The sequence below is a fragment of the Myotis yumanensis genome, unplaced genomic scaffold (genome assembly GCF_028538775.1).
Source record: "Myotis yumanensis isolate MYYU_CA2020_CCGP unplaced genomic scaffold, mMyoYum1.0.hap1 SCAF_8, whole genome shotgun sequence".
Lineage (NCBI taxonomy): Eukaryota > Metazoa > Chordata > Mammalia > Chiroptera > Vespertilionidae > Myotis > Myotis yumanensis.
The window spans coordinates 45,658,468-45,680,163 of record NW_027223759.1 but is presented as its reverse complement, the minus strand read 5'-3'; the positions used below and the strand labels follow the sequence as shown (position 1 = coordinate 45,680,163).

The window sequence follows — 21,696 nt, the reverse complement described above, 5'->3', positions numbered from 1 at the left end:
TTGAAACAGAGATAAATACGGCATCTAAAGTGGTTGTAAAGATTGATGGGTTCGTGTAAGTACAGTTTCTAGAAAGGTGTCTAATTCAGAGTAAGCACCTAATAAATGTTAGTCATTATTAAGTTACTGCTGTTGCTATTATTTATTATCATTACCATATTTTTAAAGGAAGATCTCCCTGTGCCTTCCAGGAACTTAAAAACTTAAGAACTTAACAGGGTTCTGTAAAAATTTCCATTTAACTCAAAATGCTTCTCTGGACACTGGCATGTCTAGCTCATTATGAAGGGAATGCAGTCTACCTTTGGGCAGTAGTTACTAAACATCCACACGATACAGAATGGTCTAGTTGCTAAAGGAGAGCATGGGCCGCTCGCCACGTGTCCTGCCAGGGTGGCAGCATGACCTCTGAGACTGAATTCCCACTGCATCAGCAGCCAACGTTCAGGTCTTGTGACCACTCACTGACTTTCCAGAGCATTTCTGTGAAATCAGCTGACTGCCCTGGCCCTTCTCCCAGCAAGTAGGTGTAATATCACTGCTACTGCCACTCCACCAAGCACTCTCTTGGCAGGGGCTTAAGAAATAAACGATCCTTGGAGAATGATATGACTTCTCAATTCCAAAGGTCTAATTATAGTAAAATATTCTGAAAATGTAAAACATTAACCCTATACTCTCAAAAAGTAATAAAACATAATTTCTTAGGTGGGGAAAAAGAAGTCTAATGGAAAGTTAATCACTGGTTGCCTTTTAAAGATGCATTCATTAGCTCAGATTACTGAGCTACAGTGATTTCTAAAATGTGGATACAAGGCAAAATAAAGATACAAGATGAGAAGAGCCAAAGAGTGAGGAGGCAAGAGCTTGCAATTATCAGTCGAAGGGAGAAGCGGAAAGGGAAAAATACAACTAACAAGAGGGGAATCCGAGATATTAATGAATCAATATGTACTGAGCTCAACCTATCTATATTGTACTGTTAGGCTATCTGGAAAATCAGATTAGGGTAAATAAAATATGCTCTCTCCCCCAAGGAATATAAACAGTGGTTGGAGAGAGAAGACATAAAGAAATGACATGCTAAATAATACCTTGAGATGAGTCATAAAGTAACACATAATCGACTGCCAATGCCGTAGATTTATGTGTATTATAAGCTTGGAGATCACTGAAGTGAAGGAACCTGGCTATGTGCTATAAAAGAACAGGAAATTTCAGCCCAGATATTGGAAAAGGGAAAACAAAGGAAATAAGTACAAAGAGAGAAAGGCCATTCAGAACTGCAAATCTGCCAGCATCACTTCTCCTTGGCCACTTTAACTGGTGATTTGATGCTATTAGGGGACTACTATTCATTATGTTAGGTTTATAATAGTACTGGAAAATGCCCTGATTTTTCTGGAAATACATAATAAGACATGTCATATTTAAAGATAAAGTGTCATAATATTGGCATTATATTAATAATTGTTGAATCCAGGTGGTGGGTATGTGGGGATTCATTGTGTACTCTTTATTTTTCTGAATGCTTTTACATTTTCATAACGAAATTTAAAAAAAATAGCATCGTTAAATTTAAAAAATATGCATAGAGAAAAGATTGAAAAGAATTACAACAAAAATTCTGTCAGTAGCTATGTTAGGATAATGAGGATGATGGGTAACCCACCCCCACCCTCACCCCCAAGCCCCGTTTCCTCTAATGGAAATATTCTGGAATGTGCTTATGTTGACTTTATAATGGAAAAAGAATGGAAAAGCCATTGTGTAAATGGGAAAAAATTTAAAAAGTAACTTGGCAGACCAGCCACATGTAAAAGGTGGTAAAGAATGTTGGAAGGTGTGTCTTCTTTGTCATGGAAATAGTAAAACATAGAGGGGAGGTCGGGAATAGGGAAGGACCAGCCAGGAAAACATCTCAGTCCTTATCATCCACTTCTTTTAGTCTTAAGGTTAGTTGCTGTTACCTCCAAACAAGTCTAGAGACAATCATTTGACATCCAAAGGTTTTATCCTGGGAGTGGCTCTGGTAGTAATGACAAGATAAAATGAGGATTAAAGCATAAGTTTTAAACTCAAGTCTCTGTGTGTAAAATGACACCTATGTAGCCTCGAGGAGCAATTCACAGCTCAGTGGAAGGATCAACTCTCTTGCTCTTTTCTTACTCACTCATCCACACAAACAAGCTTAAAAAAATACTTCAATGCATGGTGGACAACCCACGGCTGCGAAACACTATTTTCAGAGTAAACTTGAAATTAGGCTCTAAGACCAAGGCACTGCTTTTGAAATTTGCCTTAGTCATTTTTTATATGGGAACAAGAACACTACTGGCATATACGTGATAACATTTCCCCAGAATTTCTCAATACCCCCATACATATATAAAAATTTATAGGAGTGAACTCACTGCAAAGTGTTCAGAATTGGAAAAACACTATTTCCAGCACCACAGCCAACCTAAAATCAAAAGAACAAACAAATATCATGAAAGCAAGGTGGAATTTTTCTCACCAATGTTGGGTTTTTAATTAAAAAACAAAACAAAACAAAACTAGAAGAAATTTACTGGACCTCCAGGAATAAGAGAGTTTTCTAAACTCAAAAGTAATGGAATAAAGCACAAAAATAATACTAAGAAATTTAACTATGGAAACATTTAAAGTTTTTTATACACCAAAACCTAAATAAACTGAGTTAAAAGATGACCAAAACACTGTGGAAAAACAAAACAAAACCCATTTGCAATAAATATGATAAAGGGCAGAGCTCATTAAAAATAAACAAACAAATAAAACCTATAGGTAAATAAGCAAAGAAAATAAAAAGAACACAAAAGAAGTACAAATGGCTTCTAAGCATTTGAAGAACTATATGACCTATTTAATAATCAAAGAAATGCAAATTAAACAAGGTATATTTTTTGTCTTATAAAGCAGAAAGCATGAAAATAAGAAATTCTAATCAATTGAGGATGTGATGAAATAGACACACAGTGCCATGAACTGGTATTAGTACAACTTCTTAGGAAGCAATTTGGCAATATATCTTAAGAGTATTAAACATTTTAATAAACTATGAACTAGTAAACCTAATCCAAGATAATAAAAGAAAATAAAGTCTATTTCCAAAGATGTTTGTTGTAGAAACCTGAAAACAATTTAAATACTTAGTAGTGTGAAAAAAGATAAGTAGAATTATAGTACTCCATATAGTAAAATATTTTGTAGCTATGAAAATGTTTATAGAAAAATCTTAAAGATAGGGAAAACAGCTTATGATATAATGTTAAATAGAAACAAAGCAAGACCCCAAAATACAGCTATAGTATAGCTCAACTATATAAAACAGTATAAACAAAAGGAGAAAATGTCAGTAAAATGTTAACAGGAGGAGGACAATTTTATTTCTCTTATCTACTCTTTTTTTATTTTTTAAATTTCTTTATTGATTAAGGTATTACATATGTGTCCTTATCCCTCTCTTATCTACTCTTTAGCAAATTCTCTGTAATTAATATATTCTACCTTTATAATCAGAAGGAAAATGTGTATTCTTAAACGTAGAAAATCAAGGCCTATACACCAGATTAGCAAATTATATTTCACATTTCTGTTTCACCTGAAAATAAATAATAACAATAAGAGATAGAAATTAAGGCCAAAACTTTACTGGTATTTAAAACTGCTCTCAAGTTGGAAATTAAAACAGATAAATTTTTAAAAATTTTAAATCACAATAATTTTCCCCTTAAAAAAATCTGGATAGTTAATAAAGTAATATTGGAATGTACATTTTAAAACGATTGCCAGGCCCCATGCTGGCCCTGCAGTGCAGTACCTCTAGGATTCTGAAAGTGGCTTTGCTACCAGGAAAGAGCTCCGCCTTCAGAGGTCCTTTTCTGTGCTCTTCAGAGTGGAGATTGGCAAAATCAGATTCTGCTTTGCTTTGACCATCTGATGAACCAGAACTTTTCTGATAATAATTCTTTTCTTCAGGCACAATAGGACAGTGCTTTCTTGAGAAACAATTTGCAGCATTAGTTTTTACATAATCCCATGATAATTCTTTTGCCTCCTCTTCAGTTTTCTGGTCAAGTGGAAGAATTTCAGGAAATTCCCTCAGCAGCCAATTACGGTCCTTGAAAAACTTATTCTTATGAATCTTGTAAAATGTGTCCCAGTATTTATTAGCTTCCCTCTCATACTTAACTAAAAGAAAGAAGAAGAAAAATTACTTAACTATGATTTACATTATTAGTTATCTTAATAACTAAATATGTTTAATAGTTAAATCTGTTAAATGTATTATATATCATTTATCATTTATAACAAGTATAATTAGTATTGAATAACTTTAACATTATAATTATTTGATTTTTTTAACTCTTACAGGTTAAAACTACAGAGTATTGGTTCTCTGAAAATGTGTCAATGTGTGGGGTATACAGTTCATCTGCTTCCATCTCAATAGTTTGGCCAGAAAGTTTTTGTGAGGAATATAATCATTGCAAACTGCTTTCTACAGTGCAATCTTGGAATCTCAATAATCACATTTTTACCAATCTATAAAAATAAAAGCATAATATGCAAATCGACCAAACAGCAGAATGACCGTCCGGATGGCCTCCAGACGACCACACTATGACATGCACTGGCGCCAGGCCAGCCAAGGCGGGTGCAATGCAATTGGTCAGGGGGCCCCGCCATCACCCCACGATCACCCCACAGAGGGAGGCCCAGGGCGATCAATGGGGGTGCTCTGTGATCGATCACCCCAAAGAGGGAGGCCGAGGCTACCTGGCTGGTGGCGCTGGTGTTGCTACAGCGGGTGTGCGGGGCCTCCCTCTGCAGGGCAATCAATCTGGGGGCCCTGCGATCGATCACCCCACAGAGGGAGGCCCAGGCCACCAGCCAGTGAAGGTGCGGCGGGTGTGTGGGACTGGCCAGTGATTGCCCCGCAGAGGGAGGCCCAGGCCAGCCAAGTGATTGCACCCTATGCCTGTGGCCTGCAGAGGAAGGCAACCAGTGGCGGGGGAAGGGCAGGCAGCGCCGCACAGATGGCAAGCAGTGGCAGTGGCGGGGACCAGGCCAGCTGCTGGCAGCTGGGGGAAGGCAAGCCCCAATAGGCCCTGATCTCCGGCCAGGCCCAGGGACCAGGCCGGGCTGAGGGACACCCCCTCATCCCAGTGCACGAATTTCGTACATCGGGCCTCTAGTCTCTATATATAAAAGCCTAAGCAACCATTAGGACCAGACGACTGGATGACCGGCTGGTAGCTATCATGCACACTGACCACCAGGGGGAAGATGCTCAATGCAGGAGCTGCCCCCTGGTGGTCAGTGAGCTCCCACAGCCAACCTCCCGCAGCCGGCCAACCTCCCACGGTCCCTCCTTCCGGCTGGCCCCGATTGGCCCGGAGGGACCCCACCCATGCACGAATTTGTGCACTGGGCCTCTAGTAACCTATAAGGCTCTTTATTATTTTAGAGAAAGAACAAATTATTTTTTATTTGTGTGAAAGCAGTTTCAACATGATATCTATGTAAATTGGTAATCAGATGGTATTATAAATGACATAATCTTAGAGATAGAATGGTCCATTGAAATAATCTACTCTGACCCCTCTGTTTTGCATGGGAAGAAAGACAATACAGAACAGATGAGCCCAGTTATTCCACGGCCTAGAGTTCCATCGCAGCAGAATCGGGCTGACTCCTAGAGTCTAAGGACCATCTCATAACTCCATTCTTCCCCCACCTCCAGAGGCATCTCTTCTTACTGACATCTCCTAATATGAAGTCTTAAAGAGAACTTCTGATGCCTTTCTAAAAGATATATGCATTTTGTGATATCAAACCTTAGATTTCACTGGATCCCAGGGTCAGGGTTTGGTCAAGAGTCTCAAAATTTTAGGGAATTCTTAGCTTTCTGCCTCTTTCTATCTGTACCTTAAATTGATAAACTAATATACTTCTTCTCTCCCTCCCCCATTCATTCAACAAACTTTTCTTGGATACTATTATGTAACAGGCCTACTCCCTAGGCCTAATCCATGGGTTAAGAATTATTTTCACCCAATGTAGACACATGATATTTCAAAAGTGCTTTCAAAGAATAAAAAACCTATTGATTTGGAATAATTTCCAAGATTCAATGTTGGGTGAAAAAGCAAAGTGTAGAACAATATGTTAGCATGCAACCGTTGGTTAGAAAAAAAAAAAAGAGAAAAAGAATACATGTGTGTGCATACACAGAAACATACATGCATGTATATATACTTATATACTTATATATATGTACAGAATAGCTCTAGAAGGATAATCTTTATTTTTTTATTTTTATTTTTAAATATATTTTATTGATTTTTTACAGAGAGGAAGGGAGAGAGATAGAGAGTTAGAAACATCGATGAGATAGAAACATCGACCAGCTGCCTCCTGCACATCCCCACTGGATTGGAGATGTGCCCGCAACCCAGGTACATGCCCTTGACCGGAATCGAACCTGGGACCCTTCAGTCCGCAGGCCGACGCTCTATCCACTGAGCCAAACCGGTTTTGGCATAGAAGGATAATCTTTAATTAGTAATACTGGTTGCCTCAAAAGAGAGGAACTTAGTGGTTTGAGAATTTTCATTTGAATTTTAATCTGTGAAATTACTATATACCAAAAATAAATTAAACTAAGCTAAAAATAAAAATAACAGACTCATTTTTTCCATAGTTTTAAAGAAGCCCCTGCCCTAGAACAAGCAGTGCCTATAGTGAGGTTTGTCTTTGTTACAGAGCCCTGGCCTGAAGCCCTTATAGTTTTTCTTTTCTTTCCATTTTTATCTTTATGGCTTTGCACCATGGATCTCCACCCATTTGGCCACAGACTTTCTTCCCATCAAGCCTGAACTGTATCTGGCAGCAGGAATGCTATAAAGACAGAAACTCCCATCTGTATTTAAGGCCTGAGAAATGAAAGCAGATCTCTGTAACAAAAGAATTATGTGATGTTGAAGTCCAAGACATGCTCACATCCACACTAATGGAAGGAAGCCTATTTATGATTAATCTAAACATGCTACATTTTATCTTTACAATAGTCCTATCTCTACTTTTAAAAATTGGAGTGTATACAAAGAAAACAAAACAACATTCTGCAAATCAGACTCAGGAGGAATTAGGAAACTGTCTAATTTCCCCAGGGTCTTCTTGCATCTTGCCTTCTTCCTTTTATCTTAAAAATCTTCTTTGTGCCCTGACTGGTTTGGCTCAGTGGATAGAGCATCAGTCTGCAGACTGAAGGGTCCCAGGTTCGATTCTGGTCAAAGGCACCAAAAAAGAAAAAATCTTCTTTGTAACTCACTCTATGCTGGTAGAAGGTTTTTCTGCTTAATAAAAAGCAACCACCTAACAAGACCTACATTTAGTCAAATCTCTAGTATCTGCGTTTCCAATACCAAGCTACTTGTGAAGTGATTTTGAACCTAACTATCAGTAAATTGAATATAATAGTACACCGCGATTAATTTGCAGACTATTCCCCTAGGAATTAATTGGTGGTAGGGACGTAGACACCTAGGGAGTAACTTGAAAGAAAAGATATTCATAGCAGTGCTATTTGTAAGAGGAAAAACTGGGAAATAACTCAAATACCCAACAAACCATGACCAAGCAATCCATGCAGGTCAAAACAGAGTAACCTTACTTAGCAATGAAAATGGAAAGGATAATAATAAGAGAAAACATTCACATAGGATCGTCTATACACTGACTGCAACACAAAAAATTATTTTACATTCATTTATCAAAATCTGGTGAAAATTTGGAGTGATGCTAACAATTTAGTGGTTATTATGTAGTTCTTTCTTTTGCAGCTTTGTCTACATCTTACACAAAGATAAAGAATCTTAGCTGATTCTTCCTTCAAGTTGCCTAGACAGTTTCCTCATTTGATGAGAGGTTGAATGTACTCCGTGTTCAAGCTCTAAAAAGTCTATGTACTTTCCTATTAAACCCCACGAACTTATGGAGAATATTAGACATGATCGGTTCTACAAACTACAAAATCTTGGATAAGGCTGCTGTCATAAAAACGAGCCTGTATTACTATTTTAATTTCTACAATTTACAAAGAAAATGAATCTGCAGTAGATGCCTGGAATCTGATTCATGTACCAAATATATCAAGCATCTAAATTCAGCCCTGGCCTAGGAAATCTTTAGAAAGGATCTGAATACTATTAGAAGAAGATGGTCAAGGTCTGTGTATATACTTTCAAGGCTTTTTCAAGTATTTCCTAATTTTCAAAATTATGAGGAAAAGAACCCCAAACAATGACATAAATCATTATACCAATAACAACATCATTAAAAATAACAACAATTACACATACTAAGTATTGATTATGTGCTAGGCACTATGTCAAATGCTTTACTTGGCTTTTTCTTCCCATTTAATCTTAATAACAAATAGACGTATTATTCAAATAGACGTATTATTCCAAATTGCGAAGAAATTCAAGGTCAGAAGAGATAAAAAAAATTTCCCAAGGTCCACCAGAGCCTGGACTTGGACCAAGTCTATCAAACTCTAAAGCTCATACTCTTAACACCATTACACTACACTGCCTTCCTAACAGAAAATCAAAGGTAGCCCCTCCAAAATACCTCTGAAAATAATGTTTTTCTTTTTTCTTTCCAGGTTTCTGCTGATACTTTATTTTTTTATTTTTGTGTTCAACACTATTTTGTATTAGTTTCAGGTGTACAGCATAGTGGATGGACATTCATGTAGGTTCCAAAGTGTTCCCTCTGATAATTCAAGTGCCCACCTGGCACCACAGATAGTTAGTACAATATCGCGTACTCTATTCCCTATGCTTTACCTTACATCCCTGTGACTATTCCGAAGCTATCAATGTGCACTTTTTAATCCCCTTATTTTATTTCACCCTAACCCACTGCACCCCACCCCTCTGGCCTCCATCAGTTTGTTTTCTGTATGTGTAAGTCTGTTTCAATTCTGTTTATTTGTTTACTTTGTTCTTTAGATTCCTCATATAAGTGATATCATACGGTATTTGTCTTTGTCTGGTTTATTTCACTTAGCATAATACCCACTGTGTCCATCCATGCTGTTGCAAATTAATCTGTTTTTTCTAATTCTGTACTTTCTTCTCATTATGAAACACCAAGTTAAAATGAAAACCTCAGCATGACTTATAATCAGTATAACTAAGTTGTAAAAATAATGCTGATTGGAGTAAACCTTCATAAAAACAGGTCAGAAATACAGAATTAAACTCCATTTAAATTATATAAAATATCAATTATGTATGCAAAATTATATGATGAAATTAGGGTGAGCAATGGCAACATTAAATGCTCTATGAGAATAGATGGGTTTGTGGCATAGAAACAAAACAGAAACAGCAACAGCTCTTAGGATAGGATGGGGAAAGGTTAATGGGCTGGAACTCTTTCCTTTTTTTTTTTTTTTTTTTTTGCTTTTTAAAGTTGTGTTTTCAGTAGTATCTCCAATCAATCCTGGCAACTCCACAGTAATGCGTGACAGCTTCTGAGACCCCATGGGAGCTCAATCAAACTCATAATTATGGTTATGAGACAACATAAACACCTTCAGCATATGATTTAATTTCCTGAACTGCAAGAGTACCTGTGATAGCAGGGGATTTGGAAGAGCTACTTTCTTGACCATGAGTGAAACATTTAGTTTCAACCTGCTGTTAACTTACCTCAAGTTCAGGCCAATAATGATAAAAGAATATAGTGAAGGGAAATCTGCCCTGTCTTTATCTGGCCCAACTGACCTTCTAAATAGGTATATTAATGATCAATTTTTCTTGGAGGCGCATTTTTTCCTTTCACATTCCTAGATTGCCAACTCAGAATTAATTGTTCTATGCCAATGGCAATAAAAAGGATATAGTGATCTGTTTAAACACAGCCAAATGAAGCATCTTCTCAATTATTCACTTATTAAATTCAGTACTGCTGAGGGGAAGGAGGAATATGACACACTAATAATACTTAAGTATTCAGAATTCACTCTGAATCACACTGAATATCATAACTAAGAAAATGAATTAAACCATTTATTATCTGACATATATGATATGATTAATATGAATTATGAAAATTTATTCTAAGTTGCAGTGTAACAAAAAGCAATTTAAAGTTACTTTTGCACATCAATTACGCAAATACCTGAGCTCTCAAAGTTGGTAATTTCCACATGTCACTGATAAAGTTCACCATTGTCTAATAAAAGAAAACTCTTAAAGTTATGAAATGAAAAGTACATTTCTGAGAGCACTGCATGAAATTTTAAATTAAAGCTGACTTATAAACAATACCCTAAATTTATCAGCACAAAAAACTTTTAGCTGCTTTTTTTTTTTTTTCACATAGGATACTCTCAAGTGGAAAGTTATTCAAGGTAAGGTATGGCGGAATTCTTTTACTATTTGGCTTGACATAGATAACTTATTCTAGCTAGGTAGTTATTTATAAGGATATTTTAGAGCAGTGGTTCTCAACCTTCCTAATGCTGCAACCCTTTAATACAGTTCCTCATGTTGTGGTGACCCCCAGCCACAAAATTATTTTCGCTGCTACTTCATAACTGTAATTTTGCTACTGTTATGAATCGTAATGTAAATATCTGATATGCAGGATGAATTTTCATTGTTACAAATTGAACATAATTAAAGCATAGTGTTTAATCACAAAACAATATATAATTATATATGTGTTTTCCGATGGTCATAGACAACCCCTGTGAAAGGGTTGTTCGACCCCCAGAGGGGTCTCGACCCACAGGTTGAGAACCGCTGTTTTAGAGTAAAAGCACAGCTGCTTTCAAAAACCCATTACATTTGCTAAATAGCTAGCTGAGATATAATACACTGGAGATGTTTTTAGAAAATTGTAAAATACTAGGAATTCGTGCACCTTGAAAAGAACTGTGGGCCACGAGGCTGCAGTGGGCACAGGTGGGTCTTGGCCCATCCTCCCAACCCCTGCCCGGCCCCCTCCACTGTGGCCCCCGGTCCGCTGTCTGCTGGCAGCCCAGCTCCAGCCGCTGCCGCTGGCCCTGCTCACACCCACTGACAGCGCAGAGCTATTGGGGCCAGGGCCGGCAGCGGATGCAAGTGGGGCCATCACTGGCAGCGGGTACAAGTGGTGGCTGCCGGCCCTGATAGCCTCTCAGGAGCAGGGGGAGGTGGAGAAGCCCTCAGGGTCAATCAGGGCCAGCAGCCACTGCTTGCACCTGACAGCGCCAACAGCAGGTGCAAGCAGGGCTGGCGCCGGCAGCAGGTGTAAGCACTGGGCGGGACCGCAGCATGCGGGAACAAAGAATTTTCAGTAACCACCAGAGGTTCACCCCGATGACAGCGACTGGTGCCCCGCCTTGGTCTGGCACCCCTGCTCACCTATTCCACCATCCCGCCACAGCCAATGCCCACCATGTAGCGCTGTGCCACCTGCTGCCAACGTCCACCATGTTCCATGCGTGCCCCCTGGTGGTCAGCATACGTCATAACGACTGGTTGTTCGGTCTATTTGCATATTAGCCTTTTATTGTACAGGATAATCACGTTAACTCAAAAACTGTCAAATGAATTTTTCTCATTTCTCAAATTAACCTTCTTTTAAAAGAAATATGGTCTATAATAAAATTTAAAAGAATTTAACAAAGGGTATGTGGAATTAAAAATCATTAATCTGGGCATCTAATTGAAAGAAATATTGCTGAGAAGAGCCTGGATGCAATACATTTTAATCACAAAAACAAAATGTCAACCATCTCACAGCAAAAAATGACTGTCATCTGTGATGGATAAGTTCTTATTTTCAGAATTGTGAGGATGTTTCCTGACTTCAATTCTCACCAACAGCTAAGACAATAGGTGAGACAATAGGTGAGAAACTGGACATGGGAATGACAGGACAGACTGACACACACAGAGAAATGTGCTGGAGCCCAGCCAGCATGGCTCAGTGATTGAGCGTCGACCTATGATCCAGGAGGTCAGGGTACATGCCCAGGTTGTGGGTTCAATTCCCAGTGTGGGGTGTGTAGGAGGCAGCCAATCAATGATTCTCTCTCATCATTGAAGTTTCTATCTCTCTTCCCTTCTTCTCTGAAATCAATAAAAATATATTTTAAAAAAGAAGAAAAGAAATGTGCTGGAGAGGTGGCCAGAGTCGGAGACCAACTAGCAGCAGTTCCTGCCAGTGACATTAAAATAAGTAAGATAAGCTCATGCTGTATAACCATCTGTAAAGGGGATACTTTGTGATGGGAGAAAACTGGCTCTTTCAAAGACTTAGGACTCTCCTAGGTAAGAAGGGATGCTGGTTAACAGAGGCACTGGGAGATCTGGGTCAGAGCTTCCTTTGGGTTTTCACAAAGTTTGGGCCAGGAGAGCTTTTAAAGGGATCTATTCACCTTGACCCATATTCACTGGAGACATTAAATACCAGATTGGAAGCCTCACCAGATGAGCTTCCGCAGACTAGCAGCTCTGTGATCCCTGGCAGAGACTGGACTGGGTGGCTAGGTCGGCTTTTACTCTCACTGCAATGTCCTGTCACTCAGCTTCTCGGAGCAAAAGTGTTCTTTCTCTGCCACGTGCAACCTTGCTTAAGTGTGATGCACCGGTCACCCTCACTGTGTGTTCCTCTCCTGGCTCCCTGGCATGTTTGAAGTCCACCGCGCTGAGGAGTGTTACAGAGGGGACGCAGACAGGATGCATCAGAAACCTCGATCACTTTGAGTCATTTTACAATGGAATCTTTTGTTCTGTCTCCACGACAGCCAGAAAAACTTGCTCAGAAAGAGACTGGACATGCTAATAAGCACACACCAAATGCTTCAAAGCAGTATCATCAGTCCTCTCAAGCCTGCTTTTCCTGCTTCTACAGAGAGAGCCCAGTCACCACCTTTCTATTTCAGTCACACTATGATTCTGCGGGAACTGTCATTTTCCTTTACTGCGGTTTCCAGGGCCCTAAAATAACCTTCTCATTAGCTTCACTCAAGTTCATTGTTAACATAAATAGGCCAAAATAGGCAGCCACGTGCAGAGCACTGCAAAGGAACATTATCAGCACTGCTCATCTATTTATGTTCTACACAGAAATATTCAAGAGTGTGAAAAAAAAAAATCCTTGGTTTTTTAAATGATCAAATGAAATATACTGTGTATAATTTTTAATTTGCTGGAAATGAATTAAGATGACTGATAACTTTTAATTCGGTTTAGGCTTGACTCTTTCTGTCACATCCAGGTGGCCACTAGCAGAAGCTTGAGTAATGTGGAAAATATGTCTGTGCAGCTGCTGGCAAAGAAGCAAAATTATACTTCCTCAGAAACAGAATGACGGAGCTCCTGAAAGGAATGCAATGTTGGCTGATCTGTAAGCAGAACTGCCACTGGTATGCACCCTCAAATCCAACTCCCGGGCCATATCCTACTCTGGACTGCATGGCTGGAAGCTCATAAAAATAGAACAGCTCCATTGTGGGGCAGGTACTCTTCTTTCTTGTCCACTCTCCAGGACACGTTCAAGCTTAGGTGTAAGAAATGAGAGCAAGCTCTAAGGGAATAGCAACTGATGCTAGATGATAAGACGCAGCACTGCCCCTTCACTGGGTAAGGGCAGCTAGGGAGGGCATTGTCAGTAGCTCAGGCTCCACAGCTACCTTCGCTTCAAACTTTAGCCTCAATTGTAGACTGAAGCCACTAGAACGATAGTTAACTACCAGTGGGATTAGTGATTTTCACTAGCTTGGCTTGCACAGAGGAATGTAAATATCTTTCCCTAGGGAGCCTTGGGACAGCTGACCAATCTATCCTGAAAACTGCATCTCAGGCGTTGACAAACATTTCCTTCAAAGGGCCAGTTAGTGAGTAGTCATTGTGGGCTACATATGGTCTCTGTCGCCACTATTCAGCTCTGTAAACATAGCTCAAAAGCAGCCATAAAAAATATGTAAATAAATGAGTATGTCTATGTCCCAATAATGCTTGACTTATAAAAACAAGCAGTGGGCTGGATTTGACCTGTGACCATAGTTTCCTGAATTGCTCTATTTAATGGGTACTCTGATTTTGTCACAAGAGTGAATGAGAAATGGTCAGAACCAGAACCAAACTGCTCTGACAAAACCAACCTATGGGGTCAGAAGCCAGAAGAACAATGGTTGCTCATTATGGGGCCTGAAGGATTGGGGGAAGTATGGTAATTGGGTTGGAACATGAAAACTTTCTGGGTTACTGGTAATATTCTGTTTCTTGAGGTGGGTGTTTGGAAAATCCATTGAGCTCTGTGAGAATCCTATCTAATAATAGACGAACATGGTAATTAACCATACCTCCGACACATTTCCCATTGGCTAATCCGGACGATATGCAAATGAACTGCCAACCAAGATGGCGGCCGGCAGCCAGGCAGCTGAAGTGAACAGGAGGCTTGCTTGCTCCAGTGATGGAGGAAGCCAAGGTTCCCCGCCTGCCGCTGCCAGCCTCTGAGCTGCACTCTAAGAAACAATGTTGCGCCGAAACAGGTTTGGCTCAGTGGATAGAGCGTCGGCCTGCGGACTGAAGGGTGCCGGGTTCAATTCTGGTCAAGGGCATGTACCTGGGTTGCGGGCACATCCCCAGTAGGAGATGTGCAGGAGGCAGCTGATTGATGTTTCTCTCTCATCGATGTTTCTGGCTCTCTATCTCTCTCCCTCCCTCTCTGTAAAAAGTCAATAAAATATATTTTTAAAAAAAGAAACAATGTTGCAATTATAGAAGCTAAACAAACCCCAGAAATCTGCTTTCAGCTAGCCGGGCCTCAGAGCTGGAGCTGCAACAGTGTTTCAATTATAGAAGCCAAATAAACCCAGATACCTGCTTTCAGCAGCCAAGGTCTCAGAGCTGGAGCCAAGCTTCAGAGCTAAAGCCGGCTCTCAGTTCCAGTGACAGCCATAGAAGGTAAATAAATCCCAGAATAAAAAAAAAAAAGAAAAAAAGGAGAGGTTGGGAGCTTCAGTCACCCGCCAGCCTGAAAATGGCCCTCAGCCCCTCACCCAGACAGGCCAGGCACCCCAGTGGGGACCCCCAACCTGAAGGGGGTGTGACTAGCTGCAAACAGTCATCATCCCCTCATCCAGGCTGGCCAGGCACCCAAGCGGGACCCCCACCCTGATCCAGATCACCTTTCAGGGCAAACCAGCTGGCCCCTCCCGTGCACCAGGCCTCTATCCTATATAGTAAAAGGGTAATATGCAAACTGACCCTAACAGCAGAACGACTGGGAATGACTTGTCACTATGACACACACTGACCACCAGGGGGCAGACGCTCAATGCAGGAGCTGCCCTCTGGTGGTCAGGGCGCTCTCACATGGGAGGAGCTCTGCTCAGCCACAAGCCAGGCTGATGGCTGCCAGTACAGTGGTGGTGGTGGGAGCTTTTCCTGCCTCCTCAGCAGCGCTAAGGATGTCCGAATGCAGTTTAGGCCTGCTTCCCACTGGCAAGTGGACATCCCCCGAGGGCTGCCAGAGGAATGTCTGATTGCCATCTTAGGCCCAATCCCCCAGGGAGTGGGCCTAAGCCAGCAAGTGGTCATCCCCTGAGGGGTCCCAGACTGCGAGAGGGCACAGGCCGGACTGAGGGACCCTCCCCCCCCCCCCAGTGCACAAATTTTTGTGCACCGGGCCTCTAGTCCTATATAATAAAAGGGTAATATGCAAATAGACCGAAAGGCAGAACAACCGAACAACCAATCAAAGTGTAATATGCTAATGATATGTTAAGGCTGCTCAACCACTTGCTATAACGTGCACTGACCACCAGGGGGCAGACAGTAAACTGGTCGACCAGTTGCTATAACGTGCACTGACCACCAGGGGACAGATGCTCCAACTGGTAGGTTAGCTTGCTGCTGGGGTCCGGCCGATCAGGACTGAGATGAGCAGAACATGCCCTGGAACCTTCCCACGGTTCCTCCCCGGCCTGATCGTGCACCGGTGGGGTCCCTCACCCTGGCCTGTGCTCTCTCACAATCCAGGACCCCTCGGGGGATATCGGAGAGCTGGTTTCAGCCTGATTCCGTAGGCCACTCCCCTTGGGAGGGCACTAGATGCAGGGCTCATGGCTGGCGAGTGCTGCTATAGCAGCGCGAGCCTCTCCCGATCGGAATTGATTGGGCGTGAGCCTGCAGCAGGCACAGTGGGGCCAGGATGAGTGGAGCAGCAGGTAGGAGCTGCAGGCGGCGCTGAACTGCGGGTTTCGGCCCAATCCTTGCAGGCCACCCAGAGGGACCCAACCCATGCATGAATTGGTGCACCAGGCCTCTAGTTCATTTATAAGTTGTGCACATTTCTGCATGTGCTACTTCAATAAATTTTTTTTAAAGGAAAAAGAACCAAGCTGTGTTAAGAAGAAATGATTTTAAGCAAAATAAGGTGAAAAAAAATCCTATCTACAAATGTTCAGCAGAATGTCTGTGGGTTCCCAGCAACATAGTAAGGACAGAAGTCATTTTGGGGGGTACTTTTTAAAAAAAATTATGGTTAAAAAACACATAACATAAAACTTACCATCTTAACCATTTTTAAGTGTACAGTTCCATAGTGTTAAATGGGTGTCTAGAACTTTTTCATCTTGCAAATCTGAAACTTTATACCCATTAAACAACTCTGGTGTTTCCCTGTCCCCCAGGCCTTGGTAACCACCATTCTACTTCCTGTTTCTATGAATATGACTACTTTTAATACCACATATATATGGAATTATACAGTATTTGCCTTTCTGTGACTGGCTTATTTCATTTCATATGTCCCCCAGGTTCCTCCAGGTTATAGCATGTGATAGGGTTTCCTTCCTTTTTAAGGCTGAACAATAATCCGTTGTGTGTATCTACCACATTTTTGTTTATCCTTTTATTCATCGATGGACATGTGGAGTACTTCCACCTTCTGCCTATTGTGAATAGTGTTGCTATGAACATGGATGTACAAATATCTCTCAAAACTCTGCTTTCTATTTCTTTTTGCTATGTCCAGAGGCGAGGTTGCTAGATCATATATGGTAGCTTCATTTTTAATTTTTAAGGTGCTTCCATGCTGCTTTCCATAAAAGTTGCACCATTTTACAATTCAACCAACAAGGCAAAAGGGTTGCCATTTCTCTACATCCTCACCAACACGTTTTCTATTTTTTTTTTTATAGTCGCACAGATCAATTTTTCAGAAGCCATTTTTGAAGGCCTGGCAAGGCTTTATCTGAATTAAACTCTAACTATCAATGGCCTTCAAGAAAAGTTACCTCAAATCCTTATATATTGGAACTTTATATTTATCCTAAGAGACCAGCAAGATTTTGATATGACTTTACCTTCTTTGCTGAAAGTGTTTGAATTTGTTAACATTACTAACAAGTGAAACACACAGCAGATACTAAAGGACTCCTAACGAGAGGAAAATTTTAAAGTGATGTTTTCAAATCTTGTGTGAAATGCCACCCATGTGCGTGTGTCTCCCAGAAAGAGCAACAATATGACTAAAAAAAGAGCAAGTACAAGGTGAATACCTACTTTATTTCATTAAGTTGGTTCCACTGAACTGAAAAACCTGGGCATTCTCCCAAATGGAACAAGTACATGGCACAGGTAGAAGTAAAGAGCTCCCCAAAGCAATGACACCGTCAGTGGAAAAAGAGCCTCAGGTGTGAACTGACTCAGTGGAAGGTCAAACAGAAAACTGGGCTCCAGGAGCTGCTACCAGTTAGCTGCCTACCTTGCTCTTCCAGAAGGACTCGCTCAGCTGAGTTTTCCTCTACTTTTTTTCTGGCTGCTGCTTCTTCCTCTTTTGACCATTGCATATGATCCCTATAAAAAAAAATAAAACAACTGTAAAACATGCTTTACAGTTGAAGAAGGCAGGAAAAGGGTGGCAGGGGATGCATTTGTCATTCTAGATTATGCAAAGACAAATGATACAAACTAATTCCTCGTCCACTGAAGGTATTTTGTGTCAGATGTGCCTCCTGATAAGTGCTGGGGTAACCCTGGAACCTCTGTGGTTTCTTTGTTTAAAGCTGGTTGTGTTGCAATCCCCAGCCACCCTTTGGACATGATTGCTGAAGTATGTCATGTCCCAGAAGCACTATTATGGTGCACAATTATTTGGGTGCTGGTATGGTTCACTGTATTTTACTCTAAGACTAAATTCATTTGCCTTTTTGTTCATTTATGAACAGGGCATTCTTTAATGGTTCTTGAATACTCTTTTTACAATATTTATAAAATACTTTGTACTTATCCTCAGTTTTTAAAAAAATATATATTTTATTGATTTTTTTTACAGAGAGGGAGAGGGATAGAGAGTTAGAAACATCGATCAGCTGCCTCCTATGCACCCTCTACTGGGGATATGCCCGCAACCAAGGTACATGCCCAGAATCAAACCTGGGACCCTTCAGTCCACAGGCCGACGCTCTATCCACTGAGTCAAACCGGTTAGGGCAATCCTCAGTTTCTAAAGTAACTTTAGACTTTTCTTATTACCTGCCTTAATTTCTATAAATGGGTTCATTTACATTTAAATTATAGACTACTTGATATAGATATAAAAGTCACCTTTTGCCCTAACCAGTTGGCTCAGTGGATAGAGTATCGGCCTGCGGAATGAAGGGTCCCAGGTTCAATTCCGGTCAAGGGCATGTACCTTGGTTGTGGGTACATCCTCAGTAGGGAGTGTGCAGGAGGCAGCTGATCGATGTTTCTCTCTCATCGATGTTTCTAACTCTCTATCCCTCTCCCTTCCTCTCTGTAAAAAAAAATCAATAAAATATATATTTTTTTTAAAAGTCACCTTTCTAAGATCTGGCATTTTCTTTTTGGCATTTTCTTTAAGTATTTTTTAGTTTCAAAATTTACTTTCCCAATACAAGACGATATTATTTTTTGCCACAAAAATGTCTTTCTTAGAATAAAAAGCAGCATCTTTATACAAAAAGGTGATTTTGTTTTGTTTTATTTTTACAAAGTTTGTATTTCTTTTTTTGCAACTGGTAAAACTTTAGTGAGTGATGTGATTTCTTGGAATAAACCATTTTTTTTCTAAACAATAATGAAATAAAGTTCTATATAACTTGAAATTTACTTATTGAAAATTGTAAAAAATATCACCAACATTAACATCATATGATATTTACAGCTACCTCACTGAGGAGAAAGGAGTAAATTATAAAATTCCTAAGGTGCATCATTATGGTAACTGATAAACATTAACTGATATATGTGTATGAAGCTGGGACTGTGGACAGTTTGTACAGGAAACAACAATCCATTTTGATTGGATAATTGCAGATGAAGTTAAGAGCTCAGAATCAGAGGATCTCAAATGTGAACAGTTTGGTAATGTGCAAGACACAATGAATTGGGGAGGGACTGGAGGGTGGGAGACCAACTAGAAGACTTGCAGTGATCTAGGAGTCAGGAGTTCCAGGGTTAAGGTGATGGCAATGAAAAAACAGAAAGGAAGAATGGAGGGAGAGACACTGTGGAAAAAAAAAAAAAAAGCTGTTATGTCCTGGAGATTAACTAGATGTTGTGGGGAGTAGATAAGAAGAGTCAGGAATGATTTCAAGATCTTAAAACTGAATATCAAGAAAACGGGGGGTATCAATGACAGAATAAGGAGTTGATTTGGGTAGAATGATGATCAGCTTGGTGCTATTTTTAAGTAATGTGTATGTAACCAGATATGAGAGGGTGTATTCCAGTGACCTGCCTATAAATATACCACCAAAAGGTGAGAAACTGTAATCTTTTGAGAAGGATTAGAACTGGTATACTGAAGTCCCTAAGAAAAGCAAATGATAATGCAAATCTCAGAGTTTCACAGATGAAACTTTAACCACCATTATTTCAAATAAAACCTAATTATTTAAAATCCAAATAATCATTAAGCAGCTTTGTCACTAGATCTAATGCAGTGGTTCTCAACCTTCCTAATGCCGTGACCCCTTAATACAGTTCCTCATGTTGTGGTGACCCCCAATTTCATTGTTACAAATTGAACATAATTAAAGCATAGTGATTAATCACAAAAACAATATGTAATTATATATGTGTTTTCTGATGGTCTTAGGCGACCCCTGTGAAAGGGTCGTTCGACCCCCAAAGGGGTCGCGACCCACTGGTTGAGAACCGCTGCTCTAATGAGTCAGATAATAGATTTTTGTTTTGTCTTATTTTAATATATGTGAGGAATCACTTTGAACTGACAACTATACTTTGTATTTTGCACATATAAATATACTGGGTGGGGCAAAAACAGGCTTACAAGTGTACATATGAAAATAATACAATCCTATATAATAAAAGCCTAATATGCTGTCTGGTCGTTCCATTGGCCGTTCAACCAATCAAAGCGTAATATGCTAATGATATGCTAAGGCCACTCAACCGCTCGCTATGACATGCACTGACCACCAGGAGGCAGACGCTCCAACTGGTAGGTTAGCTTGCTGCTAGGGTCTGGCCGATTGGGACTGAGCAAAACTGGCCATGCCCTGGAGCCCTCCTGTGGTCCCTCCTGGGCTGGCCAGCCTCCTGCGTCCCTCCCTGGCCCCAATTTTGCACTGGTGGGGTCCCTCGACCTGGCTTGCATTCTCTTGCAATCCAAGACCCCTCGGAGGATGCCAGAGAGCCGATTTTGGCCCAATCCTACAGACCAGGCCAAGGGACCCCACTGGTGCACGAATTTGTGCACCGGGCCTCTAGCAAATAATAATACAAGAATAAACTGTTTTGCATACTCATAAATATAAACCTACTTTTGCCCCCACCCCATATACAGAATATTATTAAAAGCAACAAATCATTTATTTAAAAAATAGTATTATTGCCCTGGCTGGGTGACTCAGTTGGCTGGAGCATCATCCTGTACACCAAAAGGTGGCAGGTCCGGTTCCCAGTCAGGGCACATACCTAGGTTGTGGGTTTGATGGGAGGCAACCAATTGGTGTTTCTCTGTCACATTGAACTCTCTCTAAAATCAATAAAAACATATCCTCTGGCCCAGAAATTCTATTCTTAGGTTTACATCCGAGAGAACTAAAAACATATGTCCTCACAAAAAATATTCATAAACACGAATATTCACGTAGCAGCATTTTTATAATACCCCCAAAGTGAAAACAACTTAAATGCCCATAAAATGATAAATAAATGTGTAATATCCACACAATGGGATAGTAGTATTTCTGCACCAAAACCCACCAAGCTACTGATACACATAACTTGAATGAACCTCAAAAACATTATGCTAAGAATCCACATGCAAAAGGCCACACATTGTATGATTCCATTACTATGAAATGTCCAGAAAACGCTAAAATATAAAAACAAAAAGTAGATTAGTAATTGCCTGTAACTGGGAATTGTAAAGGGCAATGCCTGAAAATTGGCATAAAAAATCCTCTTAGGGTAACATAAATGCTCTAAAATTGGACTGAGGTAATGGTTATAACTATAAATTTACTAAAAATCACTCAACTGTATACTTAGAAGGAATAAATTACATTGTAATTAATTTTACCTCAATAAAGATCCTTTAAGAAACAAACAAACAAATAAAAAACATATCCTCTGGTGAGGAATTAAAAAAAGA

General features: G+C 40.2%; 1 protein-coding gene across 2 annotated transcripts in view; it reads right to left on the bottom strand.

Annotated features, from left to right (window-relative positions):
* METTL8 (methyltransferase 8, tRNA N3-cytidine) overlaps window positions 1-21,696 on the bottom strand; it is a 77,808-nt gene that overhangs the window by 14,488 nt on the left and 41,624 nt on the right. For both annotated transcript variants that reach the window (XM_070422774.1, XM_070422773.1), the window contains 3 exons: window positions 17,815-17,906; window positions 3,845-4,215; window positions 2,415-2,464 (listed from right to left, as the gene is read on the bottom strand). In XM_070422774.1, the coding sequence (XP_070278875.1) occupies window positions 2,415-2,464; window positions 3,845-4,215; window positions 17,815-17,899 (506 nt within the window). In that variant the 5' untranslated portion in view covers window positions 17,900-17,906. The remainder of the gene's footprint in view (window positions 1-2,414; window positions 2,465-3,844; window positions 4,216-17,814; window positions 17,907-21,696) is intronic.